The 19,874-nt window shown below is 31.6% G+C and overlaps 1 protein-coding gene across 2 annotated transcripts; it reads right to left on the bottom strand.

Moving 5' to 3' along the window:
• Nucleotides 1–649: 649 nt before the first annotated feature.
• Nucleotides 650–18,348, bottom strand: LOC139486252 (transcription intermediary factor 1-beta-like). Of its 2 annotated transcripts, XM_071271039.1 has the most exons (5): nucleotides 18,222–18,348; nucleotides 17,087–17,925; nucleotides 15,335–15,382; nucleotides 12,171–12,222; nucleotides 650–1,059 (listed from the first exon to the last, which is right to left on the bottom strand). In XM_071271039.1, the coding sequence occupies exons 2-4, from the start codon at nucleotides 17,848–17,850 to the stop codon at nucleotides 12,171–12,173; spliced, it is 864 nt and encodes a 287-aa protein (XP_071127140.1). In that variant the 5' UTR covers nucleotides 17,851–17,925; nucleotides 18,222–18,348; the 3' UTR covers nucleotides 650–1,059. The 2 variants fall into 2 exon arrangements, with proteins under 2 accessions (XP_071127140.1, XP_071127141.1); XM_071271040.1 differs by lacking the exons at nucleotides 650–1,059; nucleotides 12,171–12,222 and having other exon boundaries at nucleotides 15,305–15,382.
• Nucleotides 18,349–19,874: the final 1,526 nt, after the last annotated feature.

The following is a 19,874-nucleotide window of genomic DNA, read 5'->3' as shown; positions in this document are numbered from 1 at the left end:
AACTTTGAAGTCAGCATGAACAAAATAATACTGTGTTAAAACATACTTGTTTACCGTTTTAAAAATTACTTCCCAGGTTAGGGGAGGATTGGGATGCCGTCAACATGTTTAACCCCGCCAAATTCTGTATGTACGTGCTTATCCGAAGCTAGGAGCCCGTTATTCAGTTGTTGCCGCTTATTGATGTTTTACATATTTGTTTTTCGTTCATTTTCTGTACTTAATTTAGGACGTTAGTTTTATTGTAGAAATTGTTTAACATTTGTCATTTCGAGGCATCTTAAAACTGACTTTGCGGTATTGGCCTTGCTCATAGTTGAAAGCAGTACGGTGACCTAGCGTTGTTGATTTCTATGTTCTTTGGTCGTTTGTTAACTGTTTGCAATCATTTCAAATCTTCTTTTACAACTTGATTTATACAGCAGTATATTTGAGGATTTGACTGATTTTACTAATTGGAAAACTGACCATGTGACATAATATGAATATTATTGAGGATTATCTATACATTTCAGTTAAGGTGGCAGACAATGGTCAAATAGTCTTTCGTGTTTTACCTTGTTTTGTGCGTGAAGTTCTTTTTCCTATTGTGACATATATTGTTTCCTTTTTTTTTCTAATTCAAACGATATTCTAAACATAATCAGGCTTGACTACACATAAACGTTTTATTATATAAAGATATAATTATAAATATATCAAATGTAGATGAATGTTTTTGAAACAAACAGAGTTGTGTGCTATATAATATAAAAGATAATGTGTTAGAAAAAAGATTTAGTGGTCAATACGAATCTACCTTTATTTCGGTAAAGTTAACAAAAAAACAAATGTCACTTAAATGGCAGATGGATCATATGATGACGGTAATTGTTGTTTGCATTAAAACGTACTCTGTATACAAATGGCTATGATATGTTATAGTCCTTGGGTTGTCAACTGTTCTATGCTTCTCCAATAAACGTATGCCAACATGACCTATTGTAGCTAGAATAACAAATGATAACACATTAAAACAGAAACATACATACCACGTTATTGCAATTGTTTAATATGTCTCTAACCAATCAATAGCATATTTCAAAATAGTAATCATACACAGTAACCTGTAACGATTAACTGATGATTGAGTTTAATGTTGTTCATGTGTTAAGTCCACAGTCTCAAAATTGACAATTACCGCAAATTATTTATTGATTGTATACACGTCTGCTTTGAATTGAAACGTGATAACTTTGTTCTTTACACAATTTATACGTAGATGTATTTTTAAAGTGATATTGCTAGATACAGCATGTCTTACTAGGCCTCATAATATCTTTTCATACTTTCACACCGATGAAACTCATTTTCAAAACATACAGAGACTTTTAATTCAAACATAAACGGAAGTAAAATGATATACGTACATGGACCTTTGTAATATGCTTGACTGAACGAGCAAGTTAAAAACAAAGGCATGAACGATCTGCTTTATAAATATAATACATTACTACAATCCAGTAAAAGAGGGACGAAAGAAACCAGAGTGATAGTCAAACTCAAATTCAAAACACCATGGCTAAAAATGAAAAAGACAAACAGACAAAAAATATAACACACGACACAACATAGACAACTAAAGAATAAGCAACACGAACCCCATCAAAAACTAGTGGTGATGTGAGGTGCTCTGGAAGGGTAAGCAGATCCAGCGCCACATATGGCACCCGTAGTGTTGCTCATGTTATTACAGATTCGATAAATATTCTTCGGGTGTGGGAATTTCTCGCTGCATTGAAAACCTGTTGATTACCTTCTGCTGTTGTCTGTTTTATGGACGGGTTGTTGTCTCTTTGACACATCCCCCATTTTTATTCTCAATCAGTAGGTCACATTTATGGAAGAGAAAAGGATTGTATTTACGACGTTAGGAACAGCCTTACATTAACATGCATGCATTTTGTTAGTAAATTTTAAAAGGGTCGTTAATAAACTTAATTTTACTCGACCTTAAAAATGGTTCCATCTTATATGATCAATTTGGAGAACTATACATGTACTATGTAATTTTCAAAGTCCTTAGTTTTAGGAGATTGCATTTTTTTTTATAAATATACATATATATAAGGCATTACATTAATGACCTTTTGTTCACGGGAACAATTCCTAATACACCTTTGAAACCTTGATATCGACATGACAATTAGTTCAAATGAATGAGTGTTTATCTTAAACATGCAGTAGAAATTGCAATACAACATCAAAACATAGCAATTTGAACTACTGTATAGCTGTATTAAGATGCAAATTCATAATTGATAAAAATAAATTCAGTTTGTATTATTTTTGTGATTAGTGGTCAAAGCATAGGACGACCACAAGTCTAAATTGTATCAGTATGTTGAAGTACTATTTCATAATGTTTAGTATTCTGCAGATCAAAATCGATCACAAGTCGGTCGCTCGCATAGATTACATATAGACAGAGTTATCTAAACTATCCGATGAAAATAGAAAATAATAGAATTACATAGAACGGTCATGTTCAAATAGTACCAATTTCAGACGGTCACTGGTTGGCAGTGAAATGAATAAGGACTCGCTTAAAAAAACATTTTAAATGATCAAATACTTACCAATTACATTTACTGTTAGTGCAAACACTTAAAAAGAGAAATAAAACACACGTAAAAATGGTTAGCATTATACTATACAACTATTGTTGTTTGTCTGCATTACTTTAAAGAAGAGATATAGATTATATCAAAGGGCAATAAAAATAGCTAATGCGAATAAAAATAAGAGAACAAATTTCTCGCTACTATAGTGTTGAATTGAGTCTCTTATGCTAGACATGATCGAGCAAATATCATTTTTTTTTCATTACAAAAACAAATATACATTTACAAATTCTATACGGTTTGGCACAACATAAAAGAGACACGGTTTTAAATTTAAACTGTATTCAATTGATGAACCTTCTGTTGCATGCATGTAGCCTTTCGTCTGACTTTTGTAATATCAAAATAAACCAATGATCTTTTAAACAGTCATCTACAATTGTAGTAAAATAAAACAAAACATTTGACTGCACGCCAGATAAAACAGTGTTTCATTTTCTTTGTAAATACCAACAAATGTATACAAGTAGAACAACCAAATTTTTACTTTGACATCTTTTTTTTTTTATATATAAGAGGAATAACTGTATGTTCCCTCATTACTTTTATTCACTATAGTCTGTTACATCAATTATCTGGCGACCACTATCATTATCTCTGTAATGTTTTATACGACCGCAAAAACGATTTATCATCATGTCAAATTGTTTTGGTCATGTTTTATTTGTACTTTAAGTTATGTGTTTGGGTTGATATAAATATGTGTTTTACACACATCAAACTACTAATTTATGTATAAGTATCACCGGATAATTTGCGCTGTACTTAAGATAATAAAAGAACTAACGTTTACTTCAACAAGACATATTGCAATATCTAACGACATGACTATTGTGTTTAGTCTCAAGGACAACTTATTGATATGAGATAGAAGTTTCATTTTTCATACATTAACATCTCCAAGAACACATGATAGGATTAAGGTAAATCTGTGTTACTTACGTTATCAAACTTTGACTTCTTAAAAAAAGAAATAAGAAAAGTGTAAGCTTATCAAACATTTAAAAGCAATGTGTTTACTGAGTCTGGTATAAATATTAACTTTTAATGATCCTGATCTCATACTGTATTATATAAATGTTTGCTCTTATCTAATAAAGACAATATAATGATTATTGGACTTAATTCAGTGAATTCAAATAATGCTTTCACAATTATAGTACGAATGATAGTTTTGTGAAAATCTTAATCTGTCGTAATATACGCACCAAAAAAAGTTATTTGGTAATATTTCGATATGCTATTAACACCCAACAAATAAACTAAAGCAAACAGAATTGAACGTCCATGTTTAATGAATTATTTACATTTTTAAAGTAATCAATATAAATACATGAACTCTCTTGTTAAGCTGAAGATGATCTAAAGTATACTAATATACTAAGATAAAAGAAAATTTAAATTCTAATATGTTATATGTAATTCGCTTTGTAAACAACACCATGATACCATTTTCGATATATCGACTTAGAGATATACATAATACTGGCTGGTAAAAAACACTTCCCACGTTAATCCACATGTACTGGAACCTTTTCACAAATCCTTTGCCCATTCTATTGTTTTAAAAAAAAGCATTTAAAAAAAGGAAAAATAACTTGTATTCTCATCGGATGCATAATAAAAAGAAGAAAAGAAGTAATGCACTAGAGCTCGAAGACATCAACAAAATCAAAATAAATCAAGATTCCGCGAAAGTCTATTATTGATTGTGGCGCATTTCAAAACATGACGTCATACAAATGAAAACGCTAGAGTTGAAGGTTTTCTGTTACATGAACAATCCAAATTCGTACAATACTGTATTTATTATTTACTTGTCCATTCGTTTTTGATGCGTTTTGTTATTTGATTTTGCCATGTGGTTGTGGACTTTCCGAGTTGATTTTCCTCTGAGTTCGGTATTTTTGTGATTTTACTTTTTAAATTGATTTTGAGGTAGGTTTTTGTTTACTTTTCTATTGTATTGTATTATTCCCATATATACTGACCGACTTTAGAAACGCAACACTAGATTAATTTATTGTTATTTTTGAATGAATGTGTCACAGTGAAAAGCAATAATAACTGCCTGTTACAAACGTCAAAATGATTTTTAGAAAGGTCAACAAATTCTGTCTGACAAGTTTTGGGTTCTGTTTTACACTTTCTAATTTTGAATTTGTGCCACTCGTTTATTGGTTATGACAATTATGCGGTTGGAACTTGAGGGCTTTAAAGGATTTTCCTCAGTCGATTCTTTGGCAATTCAGTTGATTGGAAACATTTATGTCATGCATCTGTACACAATGGCACTCGGCAATTTGATTAGCAGTTAACGTTGCGGCCGCAAAGGACAAGGTATGATAAGGGCCGTTTCTGGCCCCCCTTTTTCCAGAATTTTTAAACTTTGAAGCTGAAACCCATCACGCCTGTGCAATGAACTGCAGTATCTCATCGTCCATGTAGAACCTTATTTTAAGGTGTTATGTACTCAAATATGTTCAAACTGAGACCTTGAAAAGCCCCAAACGACGAAAAGTGTAAAAAATCTACAATTTTGTCATGTTCGGAGACAAAATTTGACATCAGCGCCAACGTAGACCATCTGGAAATTTTCAACCATCAACTGTACTCTTATGTATCTTTCACATAATAAAATATCATGGTGGTCTACGTTGGCGCTCATGTCTAAAAAATTGAAAAATAATCCGATTGTTTACATATTTTGACAAGTCATTATAATACGTCAAAGTGAACGGCACGGGTACGAAATTATTCCGGGATCCATTATTGATCAGAACATCACGTTTTATGTCGTATCCAGTCCTCAAGACATGTCACTCTCTTAAAAAAATACGTTGTACGTGAAATTATAGACCCATAATGATCAAAAAAGTATAACACTGTGCAGCCAAATACAGAGTTGTGTCCCTTGAAATATGGTCAATTAATTTTTATTCATTATAATTTTCAAATATTCAACGAAATCTTACAAATGAATTTTATAATAAATTCTTAATATATTCAAACTCCTTTGTAGTTCTGAAGAAAATTATTTCATCAAAACGTATATATTTGCACTTTGAAGTTTTCTATTTAACCATCTACAGAAAAATAGATCTATGTATCATATCCATTTCGTGCACATTTAGAAATTTAGGACATAACATGTGCATTGTCCAGAGTTGTAAGACTATTAAAATAACATTAAAATCACTTGCTGATAGACAAATATATCAGTCAGTATTAAATCCAAATTGATACTGAAATTAAGTTAACTATACACTTATACTATACGGTAAATTATGTATTTCAAGGCCAGCCTATTCATATATCGGTACACTAATGATTTTTCTTATATATGTGTCAGAGCACTCTTTTGACAAGATGTAATCATCAAACTAAAGTACACATGCTGCATTCAATTGACTCAGATCCTATATGGATTATCAAATAAAACATGCTATAGCGAAATTACTTTTAACATATTTTACTTGCATGAATAAAAATTGGATAAGACCCATGGCAAACAAACTTATGAACTATGCGCGAAAAAAATATGGGTCTTTGTTTGTCATTTCGAATGTGTATTTTGTTTTGTCTGGAGTTCTATGTAAGTGACAAAATGTCATGCCAAACCTATACCGATTCCTTGAGTGCACTGGTACTTCTGTTTAATGTACATGTAAACTATGTCCTCTTAATACTATTTCACATTCCCCCCTCCCCTCACGGGACAAAATGTCGGGCACGTTCGTTAATTTAGATCTGTCCGTCCATCCATCCGTCCGTTCGTCTGTTTCTGTCCAGACATATACGTCTAGCTATCTCCTTCAGTTTTTGACCTAAAAAGCTTTTTATTTATAATAGAGGTGTGTATGTCTACAGGGTTTTGATTTTTTTATAAAATTTTCTTTAAATGTCCGGTATTTTTGGTACAAGCTATATATATATAAAGAGTTTGTAATCCTCCTACAGTTTTTGAGATACAGCTTTAATACCTAAAAGGTTTATTGTACACATAATTGAAGCATGTATTGGCATCGGATTTTTATTATTCTTCAAATATTTTAAAAATGTTAGATTTTTGGACTTAAGCAATATTTCTTGCTACTTAAAAAACAATTAGGGTAGGTGTTGAAAATTTACCAAAAAACGGTAGTTAAACTTGTTTTCCCTCTCACTTGCTATTGAAGGCACAACTTGCACTACTAGTACTACAGTTTAATGTCCCCAATGCAATAAATAAGTTTTTTTTAGTAACTTCAAATATTTATTCAATACCGGAAAGGTTGAACTCGGTGAATACTACAGCCGATTTCATTGAATGTGAAGTCAAAGGTAATATTTTTAGTTAGCTTGCTTGTTAGATGAACCATAAAGTCATTGTTAGGTCAGGTTAACTACCCTCCTTTAAGAATATACTAGTCCAGCAGATTATCAATCTATATGTCTGATGGAATATGCTTCTTCGAAAGGAGAGTAGTAAACCTTACATAATAATGACTTCACGGTTCAGCTAACAAGCACTCAATGAAATCGGCTGTAAATCTTGAAAGTTGAAACCTTTTGGCTGGACATTCAGTCCTACAAGTGAAGACATTCAGAATGAAAATAATAAATAGATCAACATTGAAAGGAGAAATTAAGGTTGAAAACAAGTGCACCCGCACGAGCGGGGATCGAACTCACAACATCAGTGTTGACTGGCTAGTGATTACAGAAGTAACTTCTTAGACCACTCGGCCACCGAGACCCTTTAATGAAGTATGTCTACGTTTCTAATCAAATTCGAATTTTTTGGGGTTTCATGAAATACTACTTACCAACAACTGTTTCATTAAAAAAGCATAACATTTTGGATAAGATAAGGAGATGTGGTATGATTGCACATGATACTATACACTGGCGATCAATGTGCTAATTTCAGGATATATATCGTAGAAATAATGAATTTTTAGAGAAGTTTGAAGATGTTGACATGCCTCTTTCGTCTACATATCTTAATGAGTTTTTAACGTCTTGAACCCTGACCTCATCGAAAACTTTGAACTTTATTTTCAGCATTTCAGTCTTTAAAATATTGTGTTAAGTGTTAAAAAGTTCACAGTGTATACGATTCTTTAAGTGACAAACAATGACATTGTACAGGCTATGCATATTTGATATACATACTGTATAAATCTGATACTGAATCTTCAATAGTAGTTTTAATCCATTTGCGTTTTTTAATGTACCGGTAATCACCATGTAAATGTGAAATGCTATATTATTTATAAATTATAAGTGTGCCACTTCTTATATAACTTAAAGTTTTTTATGCCCCAGTTATGGGCATCATGTTTTCTGGTCTGTGCGTCCGTCTGTTCGTTCGTCCATTAATCCGTTCGTTCGTCCGTTCGTCCATCTGTCCCGCTTCATGTTAAAGTTTTTGGTCGAGGTAGCTTTTGATGAAGTTGAAGTCCAATCAACATGAAATTTAGTACACATGTTCCCTATGATATGATATTTCTAATGTTAATGCCAAATTAGAGATGTTGCCCAATTTTCACGGTATACTATACTGGGGACACATTCTTGTTTATTTTACCTATTAACTTGTTAATGTTTATACTTACTAATTATTATGTGACAATATGATTTGTATTTATCCTTTTTTTTAATAAACCGACCATTTCCTTGATAGCTATCTTTTATTTAATACTAGAATTGAGAATGAAATGGGGAATGTGTCAAAGAGATAACAACCCGACCATAGAGCAGACAACAATCGAAGGCCACCAATGGGTCTTCAATGCTGCGAGAAACTTCCGCACCCTGATGCATCTTTCAGCTGGCCCCCAAACAAATATGTATACTAGTTCAGTAATAATTGACGTCATACTAAACTCCGAATTATACGCAAGAAACTAAAATTAAAAATCATACAACACTAACAAAGGTCAGTGTCTCCTGACTTGGGACATGCGCAAAAATGCGGCGGGGTTAAACTTTTTTTTTTTGAGATCTCAACCCTGTTTTTGGTAACAACTCATGATTTAATATTTACATCATCAAGATATAATAATAATGCCAAAAACCTACTTCGGTTTACAAAAAAAAACAACATTATTTAACCGTTGCTAAGCATTATTTTGGTTGTTAATCTTTTTATCAGCATGATATACAATTGACTTGCTTTCATTTCTTACTGCTAGTTATTCTTGCATGTATTATCCAATATAACCAAGCTGATTTTACTCTAATTTGTACAATTAAAAATCAAAAAGTTTTTTTTGGGAGTTCAATTTAATTTCTATCTTTTTTTCGGCTGTTGCTAAGCAACTTTTAGGTTGCTATGGTCAATTACATTTTCTTAAAAAAAATAATGATGACTCAGACATCCTATATATGAAAGAAAAATCATTTACAGTAGTTAAATCTTTAAATATTGCTATATTTATACCTCATATGGCCGAAATTACAAATTTTTGAACCGTTGCTAGGCAAAATTTTTGTTGCTAGGTTGTTGCTAAGCATTTTTTAAAACTGAAATTGAAGTGACTTTTTATTTGCAAACTCAAGTTAGTGTTCAACAAACAATATTATTTTAAATTCTGCTAATGTGTAATGAGAAAGCGATGCATATGTGATAATTTGGCTATTTATTCAAACCGTTGCTAGGCAACCTTCCTTTCACTGGAACATAAAAAAATCATAGTTTTGAATAGTTTCTACACTAAGGCTATCAATGATGTATATATAAACTTATTTGGGAAGGGGGCCAAAAGCGCCTCTTATCATACCTTGTCCTTTGTCTGACAAATGACGTTGCGTAATCAAATTATGTTGACGTTTCATTTTCACTACACGTTAATCCGTTCATTGATGGCCAGCAACAAATCTAGTCTACTTGTATCGTTGTTGGAAGGACAGTATCACGAGTTTCTGAAGTCATACAGTATGGTTGCACCACGTTTATGTGTTCATGTTTGCAGTATTCTTAAGGGCTAATTCATTTTTTTTTATTTCTTAGTCTTGGCAATATGGAGATGTAACATTTTTTAACTGATTTAAGTGAGGCAAAGGATTGAAAGAACTGTTTCTCAAAGCAAAAAAAAAACTGAAACAATCTTTCATGGATCCGACTTTTCGCATTAAGAAATTCGTGCGACTTCAAAAATTCGGTATAATCAATAACCACATTTTGATTTTTTGTTAAAAATAAAGCAGTATGATAACCATAAAAAGTAGTTGTAAGAGAATCAAACATGATTTAGTCAAAAAAAAATCAACAAAATTAGTGTTGCGTTTTTAAAGTCGTTCAGTATATAAACGTGTTGTTTTCATTATTATACTGATTCTAGCAAAATATGGCGGCTCCGTAGTTGAAATGTCAACTTTGGATTTGATGGTAGCTTACGAGAAAAACATGTAAATTATCAATGACAAATGTTGAATTGGAGGATAAAAAGAATTAAACAGTGTTTTTTTTATTGCGGCTATTCACGAAATAACACATGCAAGCTATTTATTTATTAGAGTTTTATCTAACGGGGAGTAAACAAAAACAGCAACACACACAGCATATTCTCTCTCGCTTTAGTTTTATAGAAAAACGTGAACTGCAAAAAAAAAATTACATAAGCTAACCGAATGGAACAGTCTATGTTTAATGAATTATTTACATTATTTAAGTAATGGATATACATGTAACTACATGAGCTATCTTGTTAAGCTAAATATCCCCTTAACTATGTACTATCAGTTACTGGAGTTTCATCAATATAAAATATTACAATGAATAATAAGATCACAACCTAGCTATTTAGTTTTGTATGTGAATAAAACAATCTTTATAATGTTTAAGCACTGACAAGAATTACAACTTTAATACATACCCGAACCACTGTGTTTTGGGTTCATCCCTGTAAAACAAATGACATACATGTGTCTTATAAAGTGTTTTTGAAAAGTCGCAAATCTTTACTTTAGAAAAAGAGACGCATGTATGTACGTTGTATTCTTATATATATATTACCGGAATAACGGTTCAATACAACTAGAAATGAACATTTCGAGATTGCGTTACATTCGGAAGGCATTCTTCCGACTTTATTCACAAAAGAATATTGGAAACCCACTATTGTGGATACACCATGTGCTATGTCATGTCATAAAATTACTACACATCCAACACACAAGAAAATGATTATGTTTAATTTTTTCATATTGGTATGAATTTCTTGTCTTCTTAATTTTGGTATTGGTGTTGTCTCTGATTTTGAATGTTCGAATGCTTCAAGTTTGATACCCTGATATCTAATCTGTCTAGCATTGGTGTGAATAATTTTCAATATTTTCTTTTTTAAAAGAAGTGAAAGATATAGATTGAACAGTTTTTGTTTACACAGGGCAATTTCCAATTATCTCATTTACTAATTTCAATTATTTTGCTCAACAAAATTAAATTTTAAAAATTCTAAAAGATTTTTTTTATATCCCATTTTCAAAAATATTAAATTTGATTACCCCCTCCCGAGTTTTGAATTGATAAGTGTATAGCTGACCACACACTTTACTTCACACCCACAGACAATTCCGAAAATTAAGATTTGTATGATTGAAGCATACCCATGAATAAACATTTTCCATCTCAAAATAATTTGATCAGTACCATTTTCATATATTTGTTTTCTGTAATACATGTAGTTCATTTAGTACAATATACTTACGTTAAAACCTGCTGATTCCTGTCAAAAGAATACAATAATCTTTACAAAATAACAATATAGGATAAGATATTCAAAATGTTTTATTTTAGTGCAAATTCGAGACACAAGTATTTGTTAGAAATTCATATCAGGTTTAATTTAAAAAACTAAACAGTTTTGATAGAAATCCCCAAAGCTAAAACCAAGTAGTTTATAGACGGAAATGGTATGCAGTTACGAAATACAAATGCTTTGCCGCTGTCCAGATAAATTGAATAATATTCTGAATATTGTAAATACATTGCTGTGATATCATATAAATTTAAGCATGTTACACGCATCATCGGACACATATTGCATGTTCGTTATATGTTTTGGTTCGGGGTGATATAGTGTCTGTTATATGAAAAGTAGTATTTTATTAATCTTTCACGGCCAATTGGAAAGTAACATCATCCAAATATTTGAACATAAAATTGTGAGTCACGTTAGTTTAAATATTTCTTTTTTGTCATTTAGCTAACAGTCAATATAATACTGTATATAAACTTTTAAGATAATTTGCTATGGTGTCGTATCGTTCAAATTGAATAAAACTCCTTAATCGAGAGACTTATTCTGACCATATCTTTATTAACTTTGATATTAGTAATCATGGGAAATATTTTCTCTTTACTATGATATATCATAATAGATGATAATGTCAGTAATAAAAAAATCTATTATATAACATCCAAATTGACCAACGTACTCGAAATAACGTTTCAATAAGTCAGAGAAACACCCCAGACAATTCTAAAAACAACATTTTCCATGTGTATATTTTTTAAACTTACCGACAAAATTGACAGGTATATTTGTATCTCGTTTGTGATTTTTTAGGCCTGAAATATTATTAACTAGAATGTAACTCGTATCATTGAATAAACATTCAGGTATTTGCACTCTGCGAGTGGAATAAAAAAGTATATGACACAACTGTATTTGCAAAAAAAAAAACAACGTGTTAATATCTACAACGAAAACATAGGTATATTCATGGTGAATTATACGGTATATTTATTTCTTTTTTTCATATCTAGTTGAAACCCGTACAGCTGCTTGTGATTGATAACATATTGTTTATTAGAAGTTTAGTGAATATTTGTCTTATTGGCAATCAAAAGGGGTCATCCATAATTGTCAACCATTTTCCAAAGTGTACAAAACATACGCTTTTTCAAACCTTCCTCAAAACGTGTACATCAGCCATTTTCAGATTTCAAGAGAAGAATCAATTATTCTTAATAAAAAGAAGATCCTGTCTTTTATATTTTAGTTTAATATATAAATTTGCATTGAAAATAAACTCAAACATATCTGACTGTTTTATTTGATGAGATCTATCTGTGATGCCTGTGTTTTGTCAGAAGAAAGAGTACAAAGATTAGTGTTTCTCCTATCACACAGTGGGAAAATGAAAAATGGCATCTAGAGCATGCAAAAGGTTAACAAAAGGGCACACAAATTATGCTAAGAATCCAAGAAAGGGAAATCCATGGTTATTTTGCTAGGTAAAGTATGGACTTACAGTTGTTGATGGAATCAGAGTTCAAGACAGCAATCAATAAAAGTGTAATGTTTTAAAACAGTTTAAGTTTTCAAATATCCCGCCTGTATTTCTATTCAAAAAGGTCCCTGTCAATATGCTCTATTATCGTTGATGTATACATGTATATACTGTAATATGAGTGGCGGATCCAGCTACTCTAAAAGGGGTTCCCAACCAAGGACAAAGGGGGTTCCAACTATATGTCCCCATTTAAATGCACTGATTGATCAAAAAAGGAGGTTCCAATACCAGGACACCCCCCCCCCCCCCCCCCCCACCCCCGGCTGAATCTGCAAATTGTGATGTGTAGTTATATTGGATATTTTTTTAAGTTAAGGTTAAACTTCGTATGGAGGCGGTCCTAATTAAAGGATGCTTATACTAACAAAAAATAATTTAACTTCTTGTTTAATGGTTTTCTATTTTGAAATGCATTACAAGGAAATTAATCGAAGGACCAGTTAAAAATCTTTTCCCAAAAGGGCGTCTTGTCAAAATCAAAACATTCAAAGAATTTAGTGTTTCCATCGATTTTGTTTATTAAACAGAGTAAAATGATAACGACCTATAATAAAGCAGGTGAAATTGACAATCAGGGTACTAAAAAAATGCTTGCAAACTTTTTTTTAGTTCACATCCAATTTCGGTCAGAGTTGTGAACCAGATTCTAGTAGACCTGGTCAATCTAGATGAATTTAACCAGTGTACTGATATTTATAAGGGTTTACTTGAAACAACTAACACAACTAAATCATTGTCATATCCATTAAACAAACTATTTATGCTTATTTGATTTCCTTACTACGAAGGCCTATGTTGGCTTTGTTTGTTGCTCAATCGAATTCAATTAATTCAATAAAATGTAATTAAAACTCAAAACAACTTGTTTCCTTATCTGAAAACCTAATTCTCTTTAATTTTTAAACCTTTGCACTGCAGATACATTACAAATGCTCAGTTAAAAAATCGACTTAACCTTCTCATTAAACAGAGCTTCTATAAAAGTGGGAATGTTTTTGGAGGATAAATATTTCAATAGACAGTCGGTTTCCTAGGGGTACTATTTGATCACCCCTACTAGAAGTTTTTTAATGTACTCGTAGAAAGCAGAAATTTTACAACCTTCAAAATAAACTAATCGTAGAAATCAGGTTTTATATTTTGCATTTGTGCAATACACGCATTTCGTCTATAAAAGCCTCATCAGTGACGCAAATTCAAAAAAATATTAACAGCCAAATAAAGTTGGAATGTGAAAAGCATCGACGATCACAAACTTCTAAAAGTTTTGCAAAATATAGCTATCTGTGAGATAAAAATTGCCTTAGTTTAAAAAAAATTTTTCTAAACAATAATAAACTGAATACGACATTTCGGTCATTTAAGTTTTTTTAATTATTTATTAAAATTATTTTAATTAATTAAACCACATTAGTTTGTTTAAAGTCACACCATTGGTAATGTGTACATATATTTGATATTTTTTTAAGTTAAGGTTAAACTTCATATGGAGGTGCTCCTATTTCAAGGAGGCTTATACTAAGAAAAATAAGTTTACTTCTGGTTTACTGTTTTACTATTTTGGAATGCATTACAAGGAAATTTATCGAAGGATCAGTTTAAAATCTTTTCACAAAATGACGTCTTGTCAAAATCAAAACATTCAAAGAATTTAGTGTTTCATCGATTTTGTTTATTAAAAAGAGTAAAACGATAACATTGTAAAACAAGGCAGGTGAAATTGGCAATCGGGGGTACTGAGAAATGCTTTTTATTAAAATAATTTTACTGGTTCACATGTTTGAAAGATTTAGTCTCAATATGATTTGATCTTTTAATCGTTCAATCCGGATTAAGGAGAATTATGATATCGAATAAATATCATCAAGTGAAAATAATAAAGAAGAAATAAGAAGAGAAACACACCCAAGCCAATTCTCAACTTTATACATATACTTTCCCTACGGAAACGAAATAAATTCCGGAAATGAAAAAAAAAGCGTACGGTAAAAAAAATGATTTTTTAACCCCCTCCCCCAAGTGTACGTTTTTTAAACTTTGGAAAATGGTTGACAATTATGGATGACCCCTAACACATCTTATTGTGTTATCTTTTTAAAGAGAATCTAGAAATTTACCGCTTCTTTACAAATATCCTGCCATCTATTGGTGATCAACATATTATTGTTCGTTTTCCACAAGCTCTGATAGTGACTTTTAATGACGGACAGTTGGACTGCAAATTTTGTGTCTACTATCTAGTATTTGTGTTTTGCTTTTAGCTTTGTCTTCATATTCAATGGTGAATGGTTACTTTTATAATTCTTTAATCAGTAGTGTTCGATGGTTGAATATGATTTATGTACTTACATTTACCTTACTAAACAATACATTATTTGTATTACCTGGAATTTTGTTGGCTTTCAGCTTTTTCCATTATCGCTTTACCTTCCCTAAAAGAAAATGATTATATACATCAGGAATTCATCATAGATAAAAGCAGTTGTTAGATAGTTTTTCCGAAGCACCTTTTACATTAAATAATTTTTAACATAATTTTTGATTTTTAACCCTGTATGCCACAATTCCCCTTGTCAAATTATAACTTTTTTGAACGACAAAAGTTCTTCCTATGTGATGTTTACATTTTATGACGTCAAACACGCGAAGAAATAGATTTGGTTTTGAAATCTGATAGATGTTTTTTGTGTTTTTGTTAAATATTTGTTAGTTATGAGACACAGTAATGACTTCCGCACCAATATTTGACTATCCTTTCTGTGATGTCTGTTTTGTTCAAGAATCGATGAAAATATAACAGAATTTGATGAGTCTATCATACAACCAAGAGGTTTAGCGCTATAAAACAAGGTTCAGTCCACTATTTTCTACAATTGAAAATGCCTGTACCAAGTCGGGAATATGACAGTTGTTGTCCGTTTTATCATTGATTTTGCCATTTGATTAGGACTTCCCGTTTTGAAATATTCACTATTTTTGTGATTTTACTTTCTATACTTAATCATAATGAGGAAATATACAACTAAGAGATTTGAAAGATGGAGATGTTTTATAGGTTAAGTATGTGATGCCCTATATACATTATTAAATATATCACAATCATAACAATAATGGTCGAATCAGTTGCAGACAGCATTCTTTAGTATAAAACATGAACGGTAATGGCAGTAGCTTATTTATCAAACTTGTCGGTATGAATGAAGCGTTGGCGACAAAACCGTAAATCTCTCAGTAGCTGAATGTCCAACATAAGTGACTCAACAAATGGTATGAAAAATGTCAATAGTTTTGTTTTTCAACAGTTGATACTTCTTCTATATGTCCATAGTCTACATTTAAAGGGAACGCTTACATCTTAAGATGCCGAAGGACTGTGTAAGTATACGAGACCACGTACCGATAATCAGAATCAATCAATTTAACTTTGGTTAACGATGTTAAAACTTATTTTTTTTAATATTTTTTTTATTTTTACAAATGTTAAATCTGAAGCTTCAATACCAGATGCTTTAATCACTTTGTGTCGTTCTATCAAACTGTCTGCTCTTATTGTTGTATAGATGGCCTTATAAACCGTGTTGTCCGCTGTAATTGAGGTACTAGATATAGAAAGATGTGGTACGAGTGTCAATGAGACAACTCTCCATCCTAATACATTGTATGTAGGCTACAATGCATACAATGACGACCAAAACTAAACCTTCGTCGTATCAAAATGAGTGTACGAAATTAGTCTGTTTGAAACAATATACATCAACATGTTCTTTCCTAGGTGTGTAGTATCAATCATAAAGATAGTCCGTTATTATAATCTTTTAGCCTTTCCAAAACCTACTTTATATGTTTGCTTTTGAAGATAAAAGTGGGTTTTTTTTTCAAACAAAAGCTCGAAAAGGTATCAGTGCATTCGTATCTTGCGTGGTGTTGTTTGTCTTTTGTTGTTTTTTTTTAATATTGTTTGTATTTTTAAAAATTTTTGTCGGTTCATCGACCCATTTGGTATATGTTGCTCCTATTGCATTGCAACATGACACACCTACAGCTTACACGGAAATCCAGTAGTCAAGAAATCATTTCGTATACCAATGCAATTATTATTACCATAATTATCCCTTTTATTTGAATCGGTTACTTACTTAAACTGGATCTCTCCGAATAGGCTGTCTATTTCTGTGCCTGAAGGCTTTTTGTTTCTGTATGACACATAAGACCCTTTGGTAACTGGCTTTAAATCTATGTTGTCTACATCAACTTTAAGTTTCTTCAGCCTCTCAAACAATAGAACGTCTGCCATTGTTTCCATTTCCTTGATTTTCTTTTCCATTTGTTGACAGTTTTCGATATCTCTACGATAAACTTTGGTTAGTGCAGTTATATTTTGTATAGTTTTCTGTTCCTCGTCATGCAATAGCCTAACAAAACTACCTACTTTCTTATCAATCAAATTCTTCCAGTAGTTCCCCTCCTCAGTAATGGTCTTGATGACTGCTTTGACTTCGTCACGGTAGGTTTTTGTTTCTTTCTCTATTTTGCTAAGGTTTACCTTGGATGTTGTTACCTTTGCTTCTATGTTCTTGACAACTTCGAATCTGAGTTTTTCAGCTGATTTAGTAAGATCTGTCATCAAATGGCGACTATGTTTCTCTACAGAGCAAATTCTACAGACAGGAGTATCACAATCATCACAGTAAAATATAAACATTTCCTCGTGTTCTGTACAAAAAAGTTTTTCTTCCTTGTTGATGCTTGGTCCACTTAAAAACGTGTGGTTTTTACTTATCTTTGTGCGTAAATGAGATAATTTACAGCTTCCGCAAAATAGTTGATCACACTGCTGACAATAATGTTCACCAGGACCGGCAGTACAAATTTCACAAGTCGAAGCTGCAGCTTGGGCCATTTTTAATATTCAAATATAAGTCACCTGTGGCTAGTTGATATATCTGTCAAGCGTAGTTGTGATCAACAATCCAGACTTTAAAGTAAAGGTTGTTCTTATAAACTTAATGTAGTAAGATACACTTGCATTACTGAATTTATTTATCATGTTGATGTTATTCAATAAGTTGACTGGTTTGTATATTAAACATGTTAAATATTATATTGTCGCGACTGTTCAATGATAAATCGACAAGGGTAAAAAAGGTAAATACAGATGATAGAAGTGAAAACAAATGTCATGATAATATACGTCAATGTTCACTTAATTTAACCATTTGTTTAGTTACATGTTTTTCCAATGTCTTTTCCTATTTTTTAGTCAATACTTACCTCTTACCCTTTTAAAACTGTAATGTGCGATAAACATCTGAACGTAACCCCCACTACTGATTATATATATTTACCTAGATCAATAATAGTAAAGAGATCTCTCACATGTCAGTTTAAACTAGGTTATCTGTATGTGATAAATCCATACACGTATTTAAATCTATTTATAACTCCTGCCTACTATTGATCTATATTATACATGTTATAGCAGGTCAAAAGGGCTAAAAAAAAGTGTAATGTATAATATATAGGGTTCTTAGTGATTCTATGCACACTAACTACACATTCTTATGAAAGACTATAAAACATGAATAAATAGATAAACAACACACAAAAACGCATAACAACATAGCATAACTGTAGACAAAGGGAATAATTACATGTATGACAATCTATTACTTCTGAATCAAAACTGATCATAATTATTGGTTGTAAAGTATTATAAATAAGCACTACCAATCCCAATGTTAGTTTTCCAGCGTATTCATATAAATGCGATAATATGCAGATTGAAGTAAATAAACTCATCATAGATACTAGGATTGAGAATTTCATATTTAGGCCTGACGCTCGTTTCGTATACATAAGACTTATCAGTGACGCTCTTATAAAAAAAAGTTGAAAAGGCCCCCCTTCCCCAAAAAAAGCCTGAGTTAACGAGCATTGAGGACTAACATTTCTAAAAGTTTTTTCCAATTACAACTAAGGTAATTCCGGAGGTAAATTATATCTGTGCTGAAGGCCGTACATTGACCTATAATGGATTACTTTCATAAATTGTTATTTGGATGGAGAGTTGTCTCATTGGCACTCACATCACATTTTCCTATATCTACTAAACAACTACGAAATAGACAAGGCAACCACATGTTTCACATTCCTTACCATATATGTATTATGTTACCGTGTGGTTTATACATTGTATGTCTTACAAGGAACCATTACACAATCATTACTTGAATAAAGTGAATATAGCATTCATATGTCCACTTCTTTTGACAATACTTTTACATTAATCAAAACACAATGCTCATAGTTACATAATAATGCTCGCCAGTTTGTGAATTGTATACTAATGTACTTTTAAATATATAGAAAATTATGAAGCTTAAAATACTCCATATGACTGACAACGATGTGGTGAACAAAACAAACATAATAAGTAAAAATAATTATAATCATCTCATTTGTCATATGTTGTTGCGCTGAGACGTCCGTGTGTGCTGAATTTGAAATATAAGTCAAACAAATAAGGTGGAGGAAACCGTGTCGGGTGTTTTTCTAATGTCTAGTTCTTAAAGATGTAAATATATTGATAGTATCAGAAAAAACATCATCAATATATCTGAATGGGAATGTAATAAAATGAACTGTACTTGTCCTAGGCCAAACAATAATCAACAAACTCATTTCCTGTAAATTTTTCTGTATTGGGAGGATTTTGGAACCATTTGAGGTTGTTTTTTTCACAAATTTCTATCTTAGCTGCGGCTATCCAGGATGCACTGAGTGTACTGTGAGAGGAAGCATGGGTATATGGTAAAATCAGTTTTTGAGTGCAGATTGAAAGAAACAATAGAAATTACAGTTTAGAGTTATGATATCAATGAAAGGCATAAATATTCTCCCATTTACATCACATTCTGCACATAT

The sequence above is a fragment of the Mytilus edulis genome, chromosome 8 (genome assembly GCF_963676685.1).
Source record: "Mytilus edulis chromosome 8, xbMytEdul2.2, whole genome shotgun sequence".
Classification (NCBI taxonomy): domain Eukaryota; kingdom Metazoa; phylum Mollusca; class Bivalvia; order Mytilida; family Mytilidae; genus Mytilus; species Mytilus edulis.
This window is presented reverse-complemented; position numbering and strand designations above follow the sequence as displayed.

Bases quoted from the DNA above. Each gene is read 5' to 3' on its own strand.
- LOC139486252 (XM_071271039.1), bottom strand. From the start codon at position 17,850: ATGGCCCAAGCTGCAGCTTCGACTTGTGAAATTTGTACTGCCGGTCCT. The intron at 15,383-17,086 runs GTAAGTAACCGA...ATTTTCTTTTAG, and splicing joins TTCGGAGAGATCCAGTTTAA to GGAAGGTAAAGCGATAATGG. The intron at 12,223-15,334 runs GTAATACAAATA...ATAATATTTCAG, and splicing joins GAAAGCCAACAAAATTCCAG to GCCTAAAAAATCACAAACGA.